The sequence below is a fragment of the Aythya fuligula genome, chromosome 2, assembly GCF_009819795.1.
Source record: "Aythya fuligula isolate bAytFul2 chromosome 2, bAytFul2.pri, whole genome shotgun sequence".
NCBI classification, from domain to species: Eukaryota; Metazoa; Chordata; class Aves; order Anseriformes; family Anatidae; genus Aythya; species Aythya fuligula.
In genome coordinates, this window is record NC_045560.1 from 125,803,992 (window position 1) to 125,819,233 (window position 15,242).

At 39.4% G+C, this 15,242-nt stretch overlaps 1 protein-coding gene across 2 annotated transcripts in view; it reads right to left on the reverse strand.

Annotated features, from left to right (window-relative positions):
- EYA1 (EYA transcriptional coactivator and phosphatase 1) overlaps nucleotides 1-13,030 on the reverse strand; it is a 161,579-nt gene extending 148,549 nt beyond the window's left edge. The window contains exons 1-2 of one of the 2 annotated variants that reach the window (XM_032183170.1): nucleotides 12,974-13,030; nucleotides 584-687 (exon numbers count right to left, since the gene is read on the reverse strand). In XM_032183170.1, coding sequence (XP_032039061.1) covers nucleotides 584-616 — 33 coding nt within the window. In that variant the 5' untranslated portion in view covers nucleotides 617-687; nucleotides 12,974-13,030. Of the gene's footprint in view, nucleotides 1-583; nucleotides 688-12,973 lie in introns of those variants that run through there. The other variant, XM_032183171.1, reaches the window with a different exon arrangement.
- Between the last annotated feature and the right edge of the window lie 2,212 nt (nucleotides 13,031-15,242).

The following is a 15,242-nucleotide window of genomic DNA, read 5'->3' on the forward strand; positions in this document are numbered from 1 at the left end:
AGAATGATATCACAAACTAAACTAACAAATCCATAACATACACTAATCATTTGACTGTGCATGAAGTATTATTTTAAAATGGTATTAACCATGTCTGATAGTTTTCAAAAATTATTACCATTGCGACTTTCTAAACAGGCATTGACATGAAAAAAACAAAGATGCTAAAGATATATATTCTTTTAATGATAAAAAAAAATTGCCATGGTACACAAGACTGCAGCTAAGAGTTCACATAGGCAAAATGAAATAACTTCAGATAAGGGAGTGAAAACCCTAACAGATCGAAATGTTAACAATTATATAAATGCAGCAACCTGAATATTTCTTAGAGAAAGCAATAATCATCACCTTGTAATGTGAACTATTGAAGAAAAATATTTTTAAATCTATACATATTTTCTTAAGCAATGTAGCTTTCACATAGGCCTCCACCACTGAAATAATTTTGTCATCCACTGCTTCCAATCATTAAAAGTGCATGCAGCTTTCTAAAGCCTTTCAGTGACTTGGTTGCAACAAAAATAATTACTAATTTAAAAGCAATCACTTTTTTCTTAGGACTGACACGCTGTTTACTTACAGACTTCCCATTTATTCCCTGGGGATCTTCCATTGAAGATTTCTTCTTCCAAATTACATACAGACTATTAGTTACAGTGAGGTTCAAACTGTCACCTTCCACACCTGGGGAAAAGACAGTACCACACAGCTGTATTAATTAATTGGCATTAATTCCATCTAAAAATTTCCATTAACTAGCACATATTCATAAGTTAGGAGCAATCCAATTCTTCAACGAATTGGATTAATCTATAGAATAAATATATACGCTTGAGCTGTTTATTACAGATCTACAGGAGCCAAAAGCAGTCAGCAAGAGCTCTGTTGCGCTTGCTGTCAGCAGACAAATAAAAGTCAGCCAGAAACTCCTCCATGGCCATTGTTTCTGTGCCAATGATACACGAAGGCTTATTTTTTCCTCTTTCTGTGAAGTTCAGCTTCTCCATATTATCTATAAATGTCAATTGTACTATAATGCTAAGAGGAAATAATATCAAAGAAATATGATTGTAGATTGAGCCAGGATAAAAGAAAAAATCCATGAAGTTTTCAAAACGTTACCCTCAAGCAAAGGATATTATTATACTAAATCTCTTCAAGTTTACATTAGGTTATAGTCCTAACCCCGTAAATTATAAATACCGGATGCTTTGTGTTCTCCCACCTTTGGAAACCATGTTCTTTGATGTTAAAAATAACAGTGAAGTACTAAAGTAAATTAATAAATGCTTATTCCCCTCAACAGACATCAGCTCAGAATACAGTTTCCTTACAGAGACAATTTTCTTTAGAATAATACAAGGTGACCTTCCTAAAATTTAGAACTAATCATTCAAATAAATCAATCAAATCTAACGAAAATATTCTTTAGACAAAATGTCACTTTTTAATAGGGGTAATTAAGTCTGCTAAAGGATAATCAAAATGTAAAGCTTTTTATTTTATTTTATTATTATTTTTTTAATCTTGTGTACTCAGAGATTTGATTATAGCATTTTATTCATCTATGACAATGGACGATCTGATAGCCTGCAGATATTCAGTTTGTCCTTACATATTAAAGATACATGTATGTTTCAGGATCAGGATCCATAATGCTATTCTACATCTTTCTTCCTGAATGGGATTTTTTGCAAGAAAGAAAAATCCCTTCAGGACAAGTTGTTCTGTGCACTATAAATTTATACCAGACGCTATTCTTTGCACAAATTCAGCTACTTTTATAAAATTTAAACATTAAGAAAGTGTTAACAGGTCCAATCCACACCCTAAGGAAGATGTTAATATGAAACATGTTTCTGTAACACGTCCACTCCCTTATTTCTGGTTTACAATTGAGAGACTAATCCAGTCCTGCTCCTGCTGAGAACAATGGCTAATCTGAAATATTTCAGTGAGATCAGGATTTGGTGCTCATATTTGTTCTGACAACAGATAATAGGTTAGAAAATGATTCAGGGCTTTGAAAAGTGACAATTAAAATTATGGGGGGAGAAGAGAAGAATTTCTTTTAACTTAAAAAATAAATAAATAGCAAAGAGGAGAAGAAAACAGATCTCTGACAATGCCTCACTCCTAAGCAATGACTGACATCTGTTTCAAAAACTCTTTTATTGCAAAATTCAATAAATGGAAAAACCGCACTAGCTGAAAGTCTGCCACTTCAGCGAGGGAATAAAATGGAGCCTTTTCTAATGGAAAAATATTCAAAAGTCAATTGATGTAATGCTGGTATGTGGATGACCTGACAGATTTTCAGATCAGCAATGCTCTCTTTACTAATGGAAAGAAAACTTTACCAAGACTGGTAATCGTCTGCATTTAAAATGCATTTACTATTAAAGCCCATAAGGAAAAAGCATATATTCTTTAGTGTATACTGTAGTTCAATTGTAATTAGACAACGTAACTTGCAGAAGCTGCTGGGGGAGCATTATCTCTCTCTGGGAGAGGTTCCTATAACATATCAGCATCAAAAGAGTCCACTATTTCTCTGGCATATTTTGCCCCTCCAAGTCATTACAAAGGAGATTTAAGAAATGGTCCTACATATTCCCTCCCCATTTTATGGGCAAAGACTTGTCTTCCTCGGCAGATACTAGAGACCTCTGGCAGCAGAATCAAGATAGCATTAACATGAGGGTTTAGACGTTAATGCAGGACAGCTGATTTACAAAGTAATTAAGTAATTTTGATTAAAAAAAAAATCAACTTTTAAACTTAAACAAGAGCAACTTTGTTATCCCTATTATAATTGTCATTTTGGGTTATTCTTAACTCTTAGTAAAGCTTTATGAAAACTAATTAAATTCCCTTGGGTTGTTAATGTATCAAAAATTACATCTAAATTACATAGAGTATCTATTACAGAGAAGTTGTTATATGCAAAATATGCCATTGAATATGAGGGAAAATACCTCAAATTATTGAGAAAGACAAGATCTAAATTGAAGGGAAGTCATGAACATATATATCCCCTTTTATTTTTCTCTACTACTTTTGAAATCATTTGCTTGGTTAAATATTATTATTAAATACATGAAGATAGCAGTTGGAGTCCAACCAGATAAAGGAACACTCATGCACCAGGCGCGATAACCAGCATCCCCCTTTTCCAAGCAGCTATTACCATTTTTAAGGGGAATAAAAACAGAGAGCAAAGAAGCACACAAAGCGGCTCACTGTGGGTTTTATTCCCTTCTTTCCGAAATGCTATCCAACACCGCACGATTGTCTCTGCATGCACAGATCATAATGCCTGCCTTTGCAGTCAGGCACAGTGAGGTTGCCCAAGGCTCCCTGGCCAGGCTGCCAAGGTGGGCCAGCAGCTTCACTGAGCTCCTTGTCCCATAACGGCTGTCCCTGTCCCCACTCCTCTGCTGTGTGCTAATCACCTACCTGGAAATCTGACCAAACCAAGCACATCTGACCAAATATTAAGCACACTCCGGACACACTGAAATAATCTCTGAGGACTGGGCAATGACGGTGGAGATGACGTCTTGCAGAGATGTCAATAAAAGTAAGGGTTTTACCAAAAAGTATCTTGCCATGGCTTACTCCCAGCACTTACCAATGCTGATGTTTAGGGATACTTAACACGATTTCTTATGCTTGCCGAGCTGTTCTCCATAAAAGCTTTGCATTTCCCATGCAAGCCTTACTCTCACATTAACATATGCATCTCAGAGCTGTCTCAGGGCTGCCATAACACACATTCAGCTGCAGTGAGCCTCTACGGAAACTAACTGCAATCAGAAACAGCAGGAACACAACGATACCTTGAGCCACCTTCCGATTCCCATCTCCAAGAATGCCTGAAGGAGAGATTAAATATTCCTCCCTTTTCCTGTGACAGCGGTAGAGCTGCTCTGATGCAGAACCTCCTGGCTAGTCATGCCATCGCAAAACTCTCCAAGATGAGGTCACTTTTAGTATTAGCTGTGCTCTTTTTTTCGTTTTGCTTCCTTTTTTTTTTTTTTTTTTTTTTTTTTTTCTCTAAATTGCCAAACTAATCATGCTTTCTCATGAACTGGTAGGTTTTTCTACTACTGACTACATAAAAATTGCATGTTCCCAAACCATACTCATTTGCTAAAAGAGAATAATAAAGTAATAGCCACACATGTTTTATCATTGTGTGTAGAAAGAAAGAAGGAAGTTATAAGGCTGAGTGAAATGTGATTTTTTTTTTAGTTTTTATTTTTAACTACTTAGGTGATAGCCTGTGATATTTTATGGTTAATGTTGGGAACTTGATGGTTTTGATTTTAGGTGCTATATTTGGGAAGTTTCCTTTTTAGCACTTGGTAAAGGATCACTACATTTACTACATTCCCAGGTAGGTCTCTTGCTCCCGCTTCCTTTTAAGGTGTTAAATTTGGCAGATATACTGCGTAATATTTAGAAAACAATTATTTCCAAATGCAAGGAAAGTAACTTGCCAAGTGTAACAGCTAAAAACCAAAAAAAAAAAAAAAAGTGTGTGAGAGAGAGAAAGGAAATAAAGAGGAAGAGGGAAAGATATTATAAAAATAAATAAATAAATAAAAAATAAATTAGAGACATTTCAGCAGCTTTATAAACAATTAAATCCAGTGCTTGGACTGAAGACCACCTTTGATTCAGCCTGGAACTCCTGCAGATGCAATACGGCATCCTCCCTTCCAGTGAGCCTCAGGGACTACAGTAAAACAGAGAGGTGCCCAGATGTGCAGGACATAACACGCACATCTGCTGGAAGACATCCCGCACCATCTGCAATGCTGATGTTGACCTAAGTGTAGACTCTGGGCCAGCTTCAAAACTCTCTATGGACATGCAGCCTGCAGGTAACACCCTACAACAGCACATGAGGTAGGTCACTGCTTTTGCATGCCCATAAACATCCACGTCCATCTCAATTCACCTTTGTTCCAGTAACCCTGACCAGAAATGCATGAAATGCATTCATGGCTGGCATAAACTTCGACAGAAGAATGCTGAGAAAATAGAATGTTATTGGTTTATTGGTAAGCTTTCCTTTCTAAACAAAGAATAAACATTTCCAGTGCTCTGGTCAGGCATGTGTTAATCCCATGGCAATAACACTTGCTGCAATATCTGGGTCTGTAGCAAAACAATCTCATTCTTTGTGAGTCAGTACTATAAATTAGACATCTAGATATTTTTTTTCTATCTGGGTGAATCCCTTTTAACTTTAAAATAAAGAGAAATTTTCAATTAAACCCCAAAATTATGGTGTTTTCTTAATGTTTTTAATCTCAACAAAAACAAACATTACTTCTGAAGACACATGAGGTCTCATCAACCTATACAGCTTGTGTTACTGGGTCAAAATAATAGACAGAGGACCAGGAAGAAAGAAAATGGGAAAGGAGCACTATGAAAACAAGGAATGCAACCCAGGCAAATTATATTAGTGACAGACTGGGAAATATAACTGTACTACATTTCAAATCTAGGTTATATTTACAAAATTGTTAGAATACAGTACCCTACGGATATCTTGAAAACATTTGACAATAGACCTAGTGTTACATGTCTCCCATTATGTCTAACAAGCTTGCTTTGAGAATACAAGGACCAAGATACTGGTTCAGACCAAAAATCCTTCTGGTCCCCTCTCTGGCAATGAGCACAGAAGATCAAGAACAGAACAAGCATATGTCATTTCCCATATATTTTCCCATCTTCTTGCTATTTCAGCTCAGAAAACTTACTGAGCCTGATGTAGTTATCTGTCCTGACACCCTTGACAGAGCTCTCTCGTCTGTCTTCCTCTTGATCCCATGTAAACTTTTTGGATTCCTAACAAATCTGAACATTCACTCTTGGGGAACAGGGAACAGGAGCATTTCTGAGCACCAATCTTCTTTTCTTGTAACTATCTTTGGTGCTTAGATCACATTCCTGAATGGTGAGGGTCAACTCAGTACACATCATTTTTCATGTACATCTACAGCTGTTGGCTCAAGGTCTAGCAGCTTACATTTCTGTAATTTACACATAATTTTATTTGTCTTTGTATTTGCTAGTGACTTGTCTCATAATGTCCTTGCATAGTTCTTCACAGTCTGCTCTCACTGTTATTCACTTCAGTTGCTTAGGAATAATTTGCTGATTTAAATTGATAACCTGAAATATCTTCCATTCAAGTGGAAAAGACCCAGAAAAAAAAAATGATTGTGCTTGATTAGCGCACTTATTCAAACTAAGCTATTTGAAGAAACTGGAATTAGAATAGTGTAAAATTTCTAGAAGAAATTTCTTCTATTCCAGAAGAAATAAGCAGACAAGATGGCATGTTTATCACAGAATGGAATTCTGACTGCTAATTTCAGCAAGCTCATGAAAGCTCTCTGGTCTCCTAAAGTTGGAAAAGACTTAGTCAAACACAAAGAAACTGCTCCTGAGGAAGAGAAAGAAACACCCCCAAAATAGTGACAAAAACTGCCAGAACATCAGAGAGGGGCAAAATGTGGGGCAAAATTCCAAAAGTGAGGTTATTATTTTACCACTCTTTTTACAAGTTCTACAACTGAAATACAACTGGTTCAGCAAATGTCTTGATAAAGTTTTAGTGCTGATTGCTTCATCTACAATGGCCAGGAATGGTTTAAATTGCCAAGAGGAATGAGGTCCTAGTGAATATGTGCATCAGGTATCAAAATGTGTGCCAACGATGGCAGAACTGCCTCGTGCATCTCCTTGGAAGAGGCACCAAACAGGCAGGCTGTGTTAAGAAGCTCCACAAAGAGCCAAAGTGAGAGAGACACATACATATATAATTTTAAAGCAATAATGTTATTCTAAAAGTAGAGCTCTCCAAACATAGCAAAAGATCATATTTTTCATTGAACACTGAATACATATGAAAGTCTAACTGTGAAACAATGTTAAAATTATACTGGCAACTTGCTTGCCAGATTTCTTTTTAACGACTTACAAAATTAATATGATGTTTATACTACCCAGTTGGATCGACTTTATTTGTATCTGAAATGTAGTTTGAAACTGTTCAGCAAAGAAAAACACTAACAGTTTAGAGTGAGAAATAAAGAATATTCTTTTTAGATGAAAACATAAGGGACACTTATGCTTTTAAAAATTGTTAAAATCACCATTTACAACCCAAATTCTGTCCCTCAAACAAGGATTAAATAACTTTGCTCTAAGCATCCATGGGATCTTACCAAAAATGACAAGAGCCCCTACTTTTCCTGGATTTTTCAATGTATTACTAATAAAGAGAACAAAAAGAGAATGCAATAGCCAATTACTTAGCTTGTGAGGTTTTTGAGCAATTGAATCTTTTTCTGCATTTTATGTATCAAATATACTAAAAAAGCCAGTAGATCCACAGATTATCACTAACTATTAGACTAAGTATCATGGTTAATTAAGAATATGAAATACACACATGCTAAATGTTGAGCTACGAACCACAATATGCAACTGGAATACTTGCTTAGCTAAGGAAAGAAGTGCAAGATGCTTCACATACAAAGTTTACTTTCAACTTGTGTGGTTCTGTGCAGTGTTTCTAATAAGTAATAATTATATATGTACTTTAGGAAGCCTTTCTACACCCATTAAAAATTTAGATTAAAGGTAGGGCATTACTTATTTTACACATGCTTTTAAAGTAGTTTGTAAAATATATGCAAGTCTATAAAAGTTTGTGGCCTAACAACAAACAACTGTACCACTACTGCACATCACAGTACAAACAAGTAAGGATTTGCTAATTATAATTAACACAAGTCACATGTAAAAGTTGTAAGGCTTACACAGAGCAATTAAATGTAATTCTCTTTCCTTATTTTTTTTAATAATAATATAGATATATTTTTAACTTCTATTCATTTTTTAAAATAAATCAGATGGATTTGGATTTGAAATCACAATAACCTACATTAAAGCCCAAGCTTCCACCATTCTAATTAAAGCATTTAAGTAAGGAACACTATCAGCATTATTTTCAGCAGTGAAAGCCACAGCAGAAGAAATATACCCAGAAAGCAGAAAAATATACCCAAATAGGATGGGTTAGAGAAAACGTGTTTTAGTGAGTCATGCTGGTTATGGAAAGCTAACACTCAACCAGAAAACTCACAGGCGAGGTGGCTGTGCCCCAGTCACTGCATGTCCCAGCACATGGGACCCAAGCACTGGACTGGAGCCATATTGCTTCGGGGCTCACTCAGGCATTGGGAGCAGCATAGATGTATGCACATGGGCTACCTAGCCCACCCAAACCCCAGCTGCCTCCCCATGGGACTAACACAGGTGTCCCCCCATGCACGCCACTTCCAGCATCCACCCTGGACCAACCAACAACTGAGATTCAGGTGAACATAAGCACCAGTGGCCTTCCTTACATATTCATGAGTAAGGCTGAGGATGCTGCTGTTTTGTTTACCTTCCTACATGCTCTGTATGATGAGAAATGTTCACTGTCTCTCAAGGTCAAGACAAATGTTCATGGCTAAATCACAACTTTCATGTACCGCAAAAAGCATCTTATCTGTAATCTATGTAACAGATCAAATGCTAGAATTTATGCTTTCAACTACAGATATTTCTACTTTATATCATGCAGTAAAGTTCTATCTTTATTTACAGTGGGTGTGAGTTTCACTAGTAGGTGGAAGAAGCCTATTTTCTCCATTTGGACCCACCTATGAAAATGGAAAAAGGAAGACATTTTTTCTATTTTATTATTATTATTTTTTCTCTTTCAATCTCTGTGAAAGTCCAATTGAAAGTGAATGAACAACCCTAAGCCTGTGAAAACCAGAAGGCTGTATCACTGAACTGTCAAAGTTGTCAACATGAAGTCCAGTGGGATATTTAAAGGCACCTTGGGAAGTTAAACATCCATGGCCATTTATCCCTATTTATTTATTTGCACTGCAAGAACCCTTATGAATAACATTAAGCACCCAGCTGTGCCTTTACTTACCTAAATACCTTTGGAAGCCTGACCCATGGTGACCAGAAATACCAACAATCCACTAACTAAAAAGTTATCTTTAAAACACTGGTGATGTTATATTTACCTAACGGCAATGCAAGCTGTCCTTCAGATCCTCCTGCTAAGACTTTTGGATCTCGCCTCTCAGCAGGCAATCCCAGAGCCCTGCTCCATCCGCATCACATCTCTGCAGTCCCATCTGGGCTGCCCAGGCAGTGGCAGTGACCGTTGTCCCTTGTCCAGAGCCACGAAGGAGCTGCCTGTGGGGCTGCCCTGCTCTGAGTGGGTACAGGGTGGAGGCACCGTCTGGGAGCTCTCTTCCCTGGCCAGCAGTCATTTCTTATGAAACTAAAACCTCACTAATAAATCTTTGCCAAATTTGGACAATTGGTGTGAATATTAGAGGGGAGGAGAAGGAAGTGATTGTGAGAGCATTTGTAGGACTCCCAGTTCCTTGGGAAACAATGCTTAAAAATATTTATAAATGATGGTTTGTACAACTTTGTCATATTTCTTGCTTGACAGATGACGCTCTGCTCCTCTGATTTCTGCCAAATTCTGTTTTCATGCAAATGAATTCAATAAATCATCATTTTTAACATAATAAAAACTGAAAACTTAAGAGTTAGGAACCTTGCTAAATAGGTTCTACTTACATAACTACACAATGATGTATTTTGTGTTTTTGGTTAGCACAAAATATACCAGGTTAGTCAAACGGCAGTATATAGTTCCCACTCTCCACATTTCAAAAATGTTTTGGTCAACGCAAATTACTTTTACGTACACACGTGAAAAAATGACAAATTGAGAAACACAACTGAAGTTCTTCAAGCCATTAAAATCAACCTCTCCTCTAGCAACAGCCACACTTATAACAAGTTTGCTTATCCTAATACTCTTGTAATTTTTTCTACCATCACAGTTCATGATAAAACTGCAGTTATTGTTATATATCACTGGCTAAAGTAACACACTACAAATGAAAAACATAGCAGGTGATGGATAGCTTTAGTCAATATGATATTAGATGTACAATTTGTTATAAAATATTACTGCTTCATTTATCAAATAATGTTAGAAATAAATTATATAAAATAGTATTTTGTAATAAAGGAGAAAGTAAAGAATGTATTGCATTAAAATCCTGAGCATAATGTTTCTTTTTCCTTTGAGAACTGTATAGAAACTCAAAATAATAAATTTATCTACATGATACCATGCAATCCTCCTCAATATTTAAATGACAAAGAACTCAAGCCTGAGTAATTGCAAGTCAGAAACTTCAGGAATTAGGCCAATTGCCCTAAGTGTCAGTAGGTGTGACTTGCTATGGAAACAACATAGGAAGGACAGAGAAACAACTTAGAGTTGGAAAAGTTTTAAAAAGCATATGAAGTACCCAGTTGTGGCTTGTTTGATTTTAAGGACTTTTCACACAATTTCCGTTCATGTGAATAAAAAGAGCTTTCTCACAGCTCACTTCATTATAAGGGTAGCTGCAAAAATGCAGACCCACCTCCCAGGCTGGGAGCTCACCCCAGTGATTTTTCTGGGATGCCTGACACGACAGGGCCCCACTGCCCATAGACCCCCTGGGCTGCCACAGGAATCGTCCCACATGCCACAGGACAGCTCAAGAGCTTGCTGTCACATCTCCAGATCTGGTCAAACATTGGTCTGAAGCCTTCTTTATGAGATGGTGATATCTTGGCCTGATTCATAGAAATTAATGGTAAACTCATTGCTACTGTTTCCATGGTTGTGTGGTATGATTAGCACTTGGAGACAGAGTGAGAAGTGATGCTGTGTCATAAAGAGGTTAAAAAATGTAAAATGGCATTAAAAGCGTCTAGACATTTGAGAAATCATTATCAAGTGATGTTTGATATATTAGGTTAAACACTGAAAGATAAAAAGAATAGAGATGAAAGGAAGGAAAAACTCTAGCCTCTTACTCCAATTTAATCCCTTAATTTTATATCACTTTCCCTCTCTAAATCTAGAAGGAAAGGTTATTTTGAGCATTAATATTTATGGATTCTGTAATTAGGTAATTGAATGAAAGAAACAGAGAAAATAGCCTCAAATTCTCTAAATGCACAGGATGCAGGAGGCCCCAATTTCTGTCTGACTTGAAGAACTTTTCCAATGACCTTCAAAGATTTAAAAATTCTCCTGCCACAGGAGCCCACCCCTCACCCAGCACCAAGCAACAGGAGTTGCAGCACAAGCAGGGTAGACCCATCAACAAGAAAGAGTGGCCTGCTTCCTCCTTTTTCTTTCTACTTTTTTATGACACAGTTTACATGCAGATACTGAAGGAAATTAGAAATGAAATGTCAGGCCTGGAAGAAATAACAGAGCTGTCAGTTACCAGTGACTTAGTTTTTGCTTAGAGGGCTTGTAAACATTTTTAGTGATTCTATTACAAATTCTGCTTAAGGGTACTGCCTGGGAGCTGAAGATGCTGAACCATTCATTAAGACTAATCTATACATTTTGAAAGTTTGCTCAAGGGCACAGATACCTGCAGTTTACTTTACACTCAAATCCATAGCAGAATAAGATGTTTCCAGACTAGCACAAAGGTCTGGGGGGTGTCCTGACTAATCTTAAATAGGCCAGCTCTGTCTATGAGTTGTAGTCCTCAGTTAGGGACATTTCCATAAATACTGTCCTTCTGCCTCCTATTTTCTGGTGCAGACAACCTGCTCCATGGCTGCTCTGTGATCCTACAACTGCACTCATTGTGGTTCATGCTTACACAGCTCTTGGCAGAGAATGAACAGCTCTAATCTGGAAATTGTTTCGTAGGGACTTTCCACACACCACATTCTCTGTTTAAAAAAAGAGGGAAATCATAGTCCTCGCAACACTGAATGACTGATTTCTCTCCTTATAGCCTTTTTCATTTATTTAAAAACACTATGGAAAGTGTGAGTATTCAAAGGCAGAGACTGCAATGCTGCCATTTGTAATGTCAGTGCTAGGTTAAAGGTTGGACGAGATGATCTTGGAGGTCTTTTCTAACCTGAATAATTCTATGGTTATGTGATTCTAATGCATTTTGTTAGAGCATGTGAGGCCATGAAAGTATTTTGCTGCGAGAAGCAAATGTGTACTACTCTTCCCTTTGCAATTTAAATGCATCACTATGTTCCTCAGAGCCTTAATAAATAAATAAATAAAAATAAAACCCACCAAACTAATGTTAACCAAAACAATGTTATATTTTAATAATCGAAGAAATTCTAAAGTATTTCCAGCAAAAGTAATCCTCGACTCCTGGAACTAAGAACAGCCAGAAAGCACCCCGCAGCCAGCCGCATCCAAGCACCTTTCCGCAGGGGAGCAGAGGAGGGGGATGCCCGCGGTGCAGCCCCCGTCCCTACCTCCTCTGCCCCTGAACGAGCCTCTGGGCAAAGCGGGGAGGGCAGCGAACTGGGGGAGCCCCCTCACCCCTCCTCGCCCCCTTCCTCCCCCGGCCCACCTGGGCGCCGTCAGCGGCCGCCCGAGCCCCCGGGGACCGTGCCGCGGCGCTCGGCCGTCGTGGCCCGGCACCGGCCGCCTCTCCCGGTCCGTCGGAGGAGGAGGAGGAGGAAGAGGAGGAGGAGGAGCCGTGGACACCTCCCCTGGCACTCGCCGCGCTCCGAGCCGGCAGGCCGGGGGACAGCGCGCAAGGCGGCCGTGCGAACCGCACCGAAGCCCCCGCAGATTTTTTTGCCCGCAAACCCGCGTTCAGAGAAGCCAAGCCCCCCGGGTCCCCCCGGACCCCCAACTCGTCCTCCCCTTCCCACCGGGGCTCCCGCAGCCGCGCCCCTCCCCGCCTCCAGTATTGCAGCGCTGCGCACCCGCGGAGCCCCCCGCAGCCCCCGGCACAGCTCGGCACGGCTCGGCACGGCTCGGCATGGCTCGGCACGCACTTACTCCGCGGGGCCTCCCGGGTGGAGGCTCGGGCCCGGCGGCTCCCCAGGCGCGGTAAGTGGCGAGGAGCCGTGCTGGGCGGGGAGGGGTTTCGCCGAGGAAACTTCCCCGGAGCCGAGCGGAGCGGTGCAGCTCGACTGCCCGCCTCCTGTTCTTCCTCCTCCTTCTCTTCCTCCTCCTCCTCCTCCTCCTCCTCCTCCCGCCGCCGCCGCCGCCTCGCCCGGCGGCAGCACCGCGCCTGCCCGGCCGCGCCGCGCTGCCGCCGCTTTCCGTTCCCGAGGCTGCAAATAGTCAGCCGCTTTTTTTCTTTTTTTTTTTTTTTTTTTTTTTATTGTTATGAGTGGTGTTTTGAAAGGGAAGGTAGTGCGGAGGAAGGGAAGGATGGGCACCGGAGGATCCCGGCTTCCCGCAGTGCCGTGGGTGCAGCCCCGCCGCGGTACCCGCAGCATCCCCGGCCGGTGGGGATGCACCGCTCTTGGGAAAGATTGTCCCTGATGGAGGAGAAGAGTGAGTCCGGGGAGCAAGGACAGCATGGGAAGAGTATAGGAAGCTGTGTTGTGATGAACGTGGCACCTGACCCCTCGGGTTATCCCCAAGTTCAGAGCTGGTGTGCAGCATCCTCTGCTCAGTACCTGCGAAGAGAGAAAGTATGGGGTTGATTCTCTGGGTCTTGTACTTCAGGTACAAAGTCAGTGCAAAGAAGTGGTGAAACATTCTTTTTGCTTGTCCTTGCAGGGGGTATGAACTTAAGCTCAGCATGAAGCACTGGCATCTGAGTCTAAAGTTAATGAGTGCCCTCTTCCATTCGGCAGGTTGGTCCCTGAGGAATGAACACAGCTGGTGATTTTTTAACATGTACTATTAAAGACCAGCACTGCAGTCCAGGCCTCATTCTGCCTTTCTTCTTTCCTGAAGTGAAAGGTGTGCTTCCCTAGACAAGCAAAATAATAATAATAATAATAATAATAATAATAATAATAATAATAATAATAATAATAATAATAATAATAATAATAATAATAATAATAAAGTTGCCATTGCTTCAAGCTCTTCCACATATTTGAAGCATTTCCTTGTCTTCAGTACATACTCCTCAGCTATTTTCCTTTTCTAGATCTTCACAGTCCATTTCTATGACAATTTCAGAAAGTACAAAACATCTCTCTGACTATAGAGAAAGTGAGATCTTGTCCCCACAAACATTTATAATGTGTACCTTAACCACTGGTACACAAGCAACATCTTTCAAATCAATAGAATATCTAGCTGTTTTTCTTAAAGGATACCAATCAATTGGAATCTATTCTTCCTTCTTAATGATTTTATGGGATTTCCCCCACTTGTTTCTTCTCTAGTATAGCCATCCTGTCAACTAAAGGGTGAGGGTGAAGTAAAATGACAAGTATGGGGCCATGTACAAGCACACTGACAAGCTGAGACAAAGTGCAGGTTTTTTTTTTTTTTTTTTTTTTTTAATAAATGAATACATTAGGCCATACTTTTGACTTATTAGATACTGGATATTTTTATGTGTATATATATTTATTTTTCATTAAACTATATCTAGTTCAACACAATTTTAAGATATTAAACTGAGCTTACTCTAATTCATGTTAAATCCGGTAGTTGCAGTCACATTGATCCATGACAATGGGATCATGCTAAGAAATAAAAGATCACCCTACCTTTGGTGAGCATTTTTATACTGCAGGGAAGCAGAACAAATTGTTCTAACATACCTGGGGGGAGAATGTGATCTACAGGTTGTAAAAATTGTGGTCTATAGCCACACTTAAGAGAAGGTGACATGATATGTCTACCTTCTCCCTTCTAGCGGAACATGAAAAGGAAAAGAGTACATATGGGCCTATAAAAAGCTCTGGAAGCAAGAAGGACAACAGGACTTCTGTAACATCCTATCTTCTGGACTCGTGGTATAGATGTCTGCAACCTAAATTCTACATTGTATGGAGAAATTTCTTCAGAAATTCACAACGTTTGACTGAGCAGATGGTTGAATATCCACTCAGTGATACAGCCTTTCCTCACAGTCAGGTGTAGGGCATCAGTCCAAATTCTCTCCTTTTTCACCTAGAAGTCTTAGCTGCTACAAACTCAGAGATTCAGATTCCATTTACTAATTTTGATGAAGTAGTAGAATATGCAACAACCCTACACGTGTCCAAAATACATAAGAAAGTCTTTGCCAGAGCACATCTAAGACCCCATGGGATGCACTTACTTTAGTGTGGGAAACCTAGGAATAAAAAAT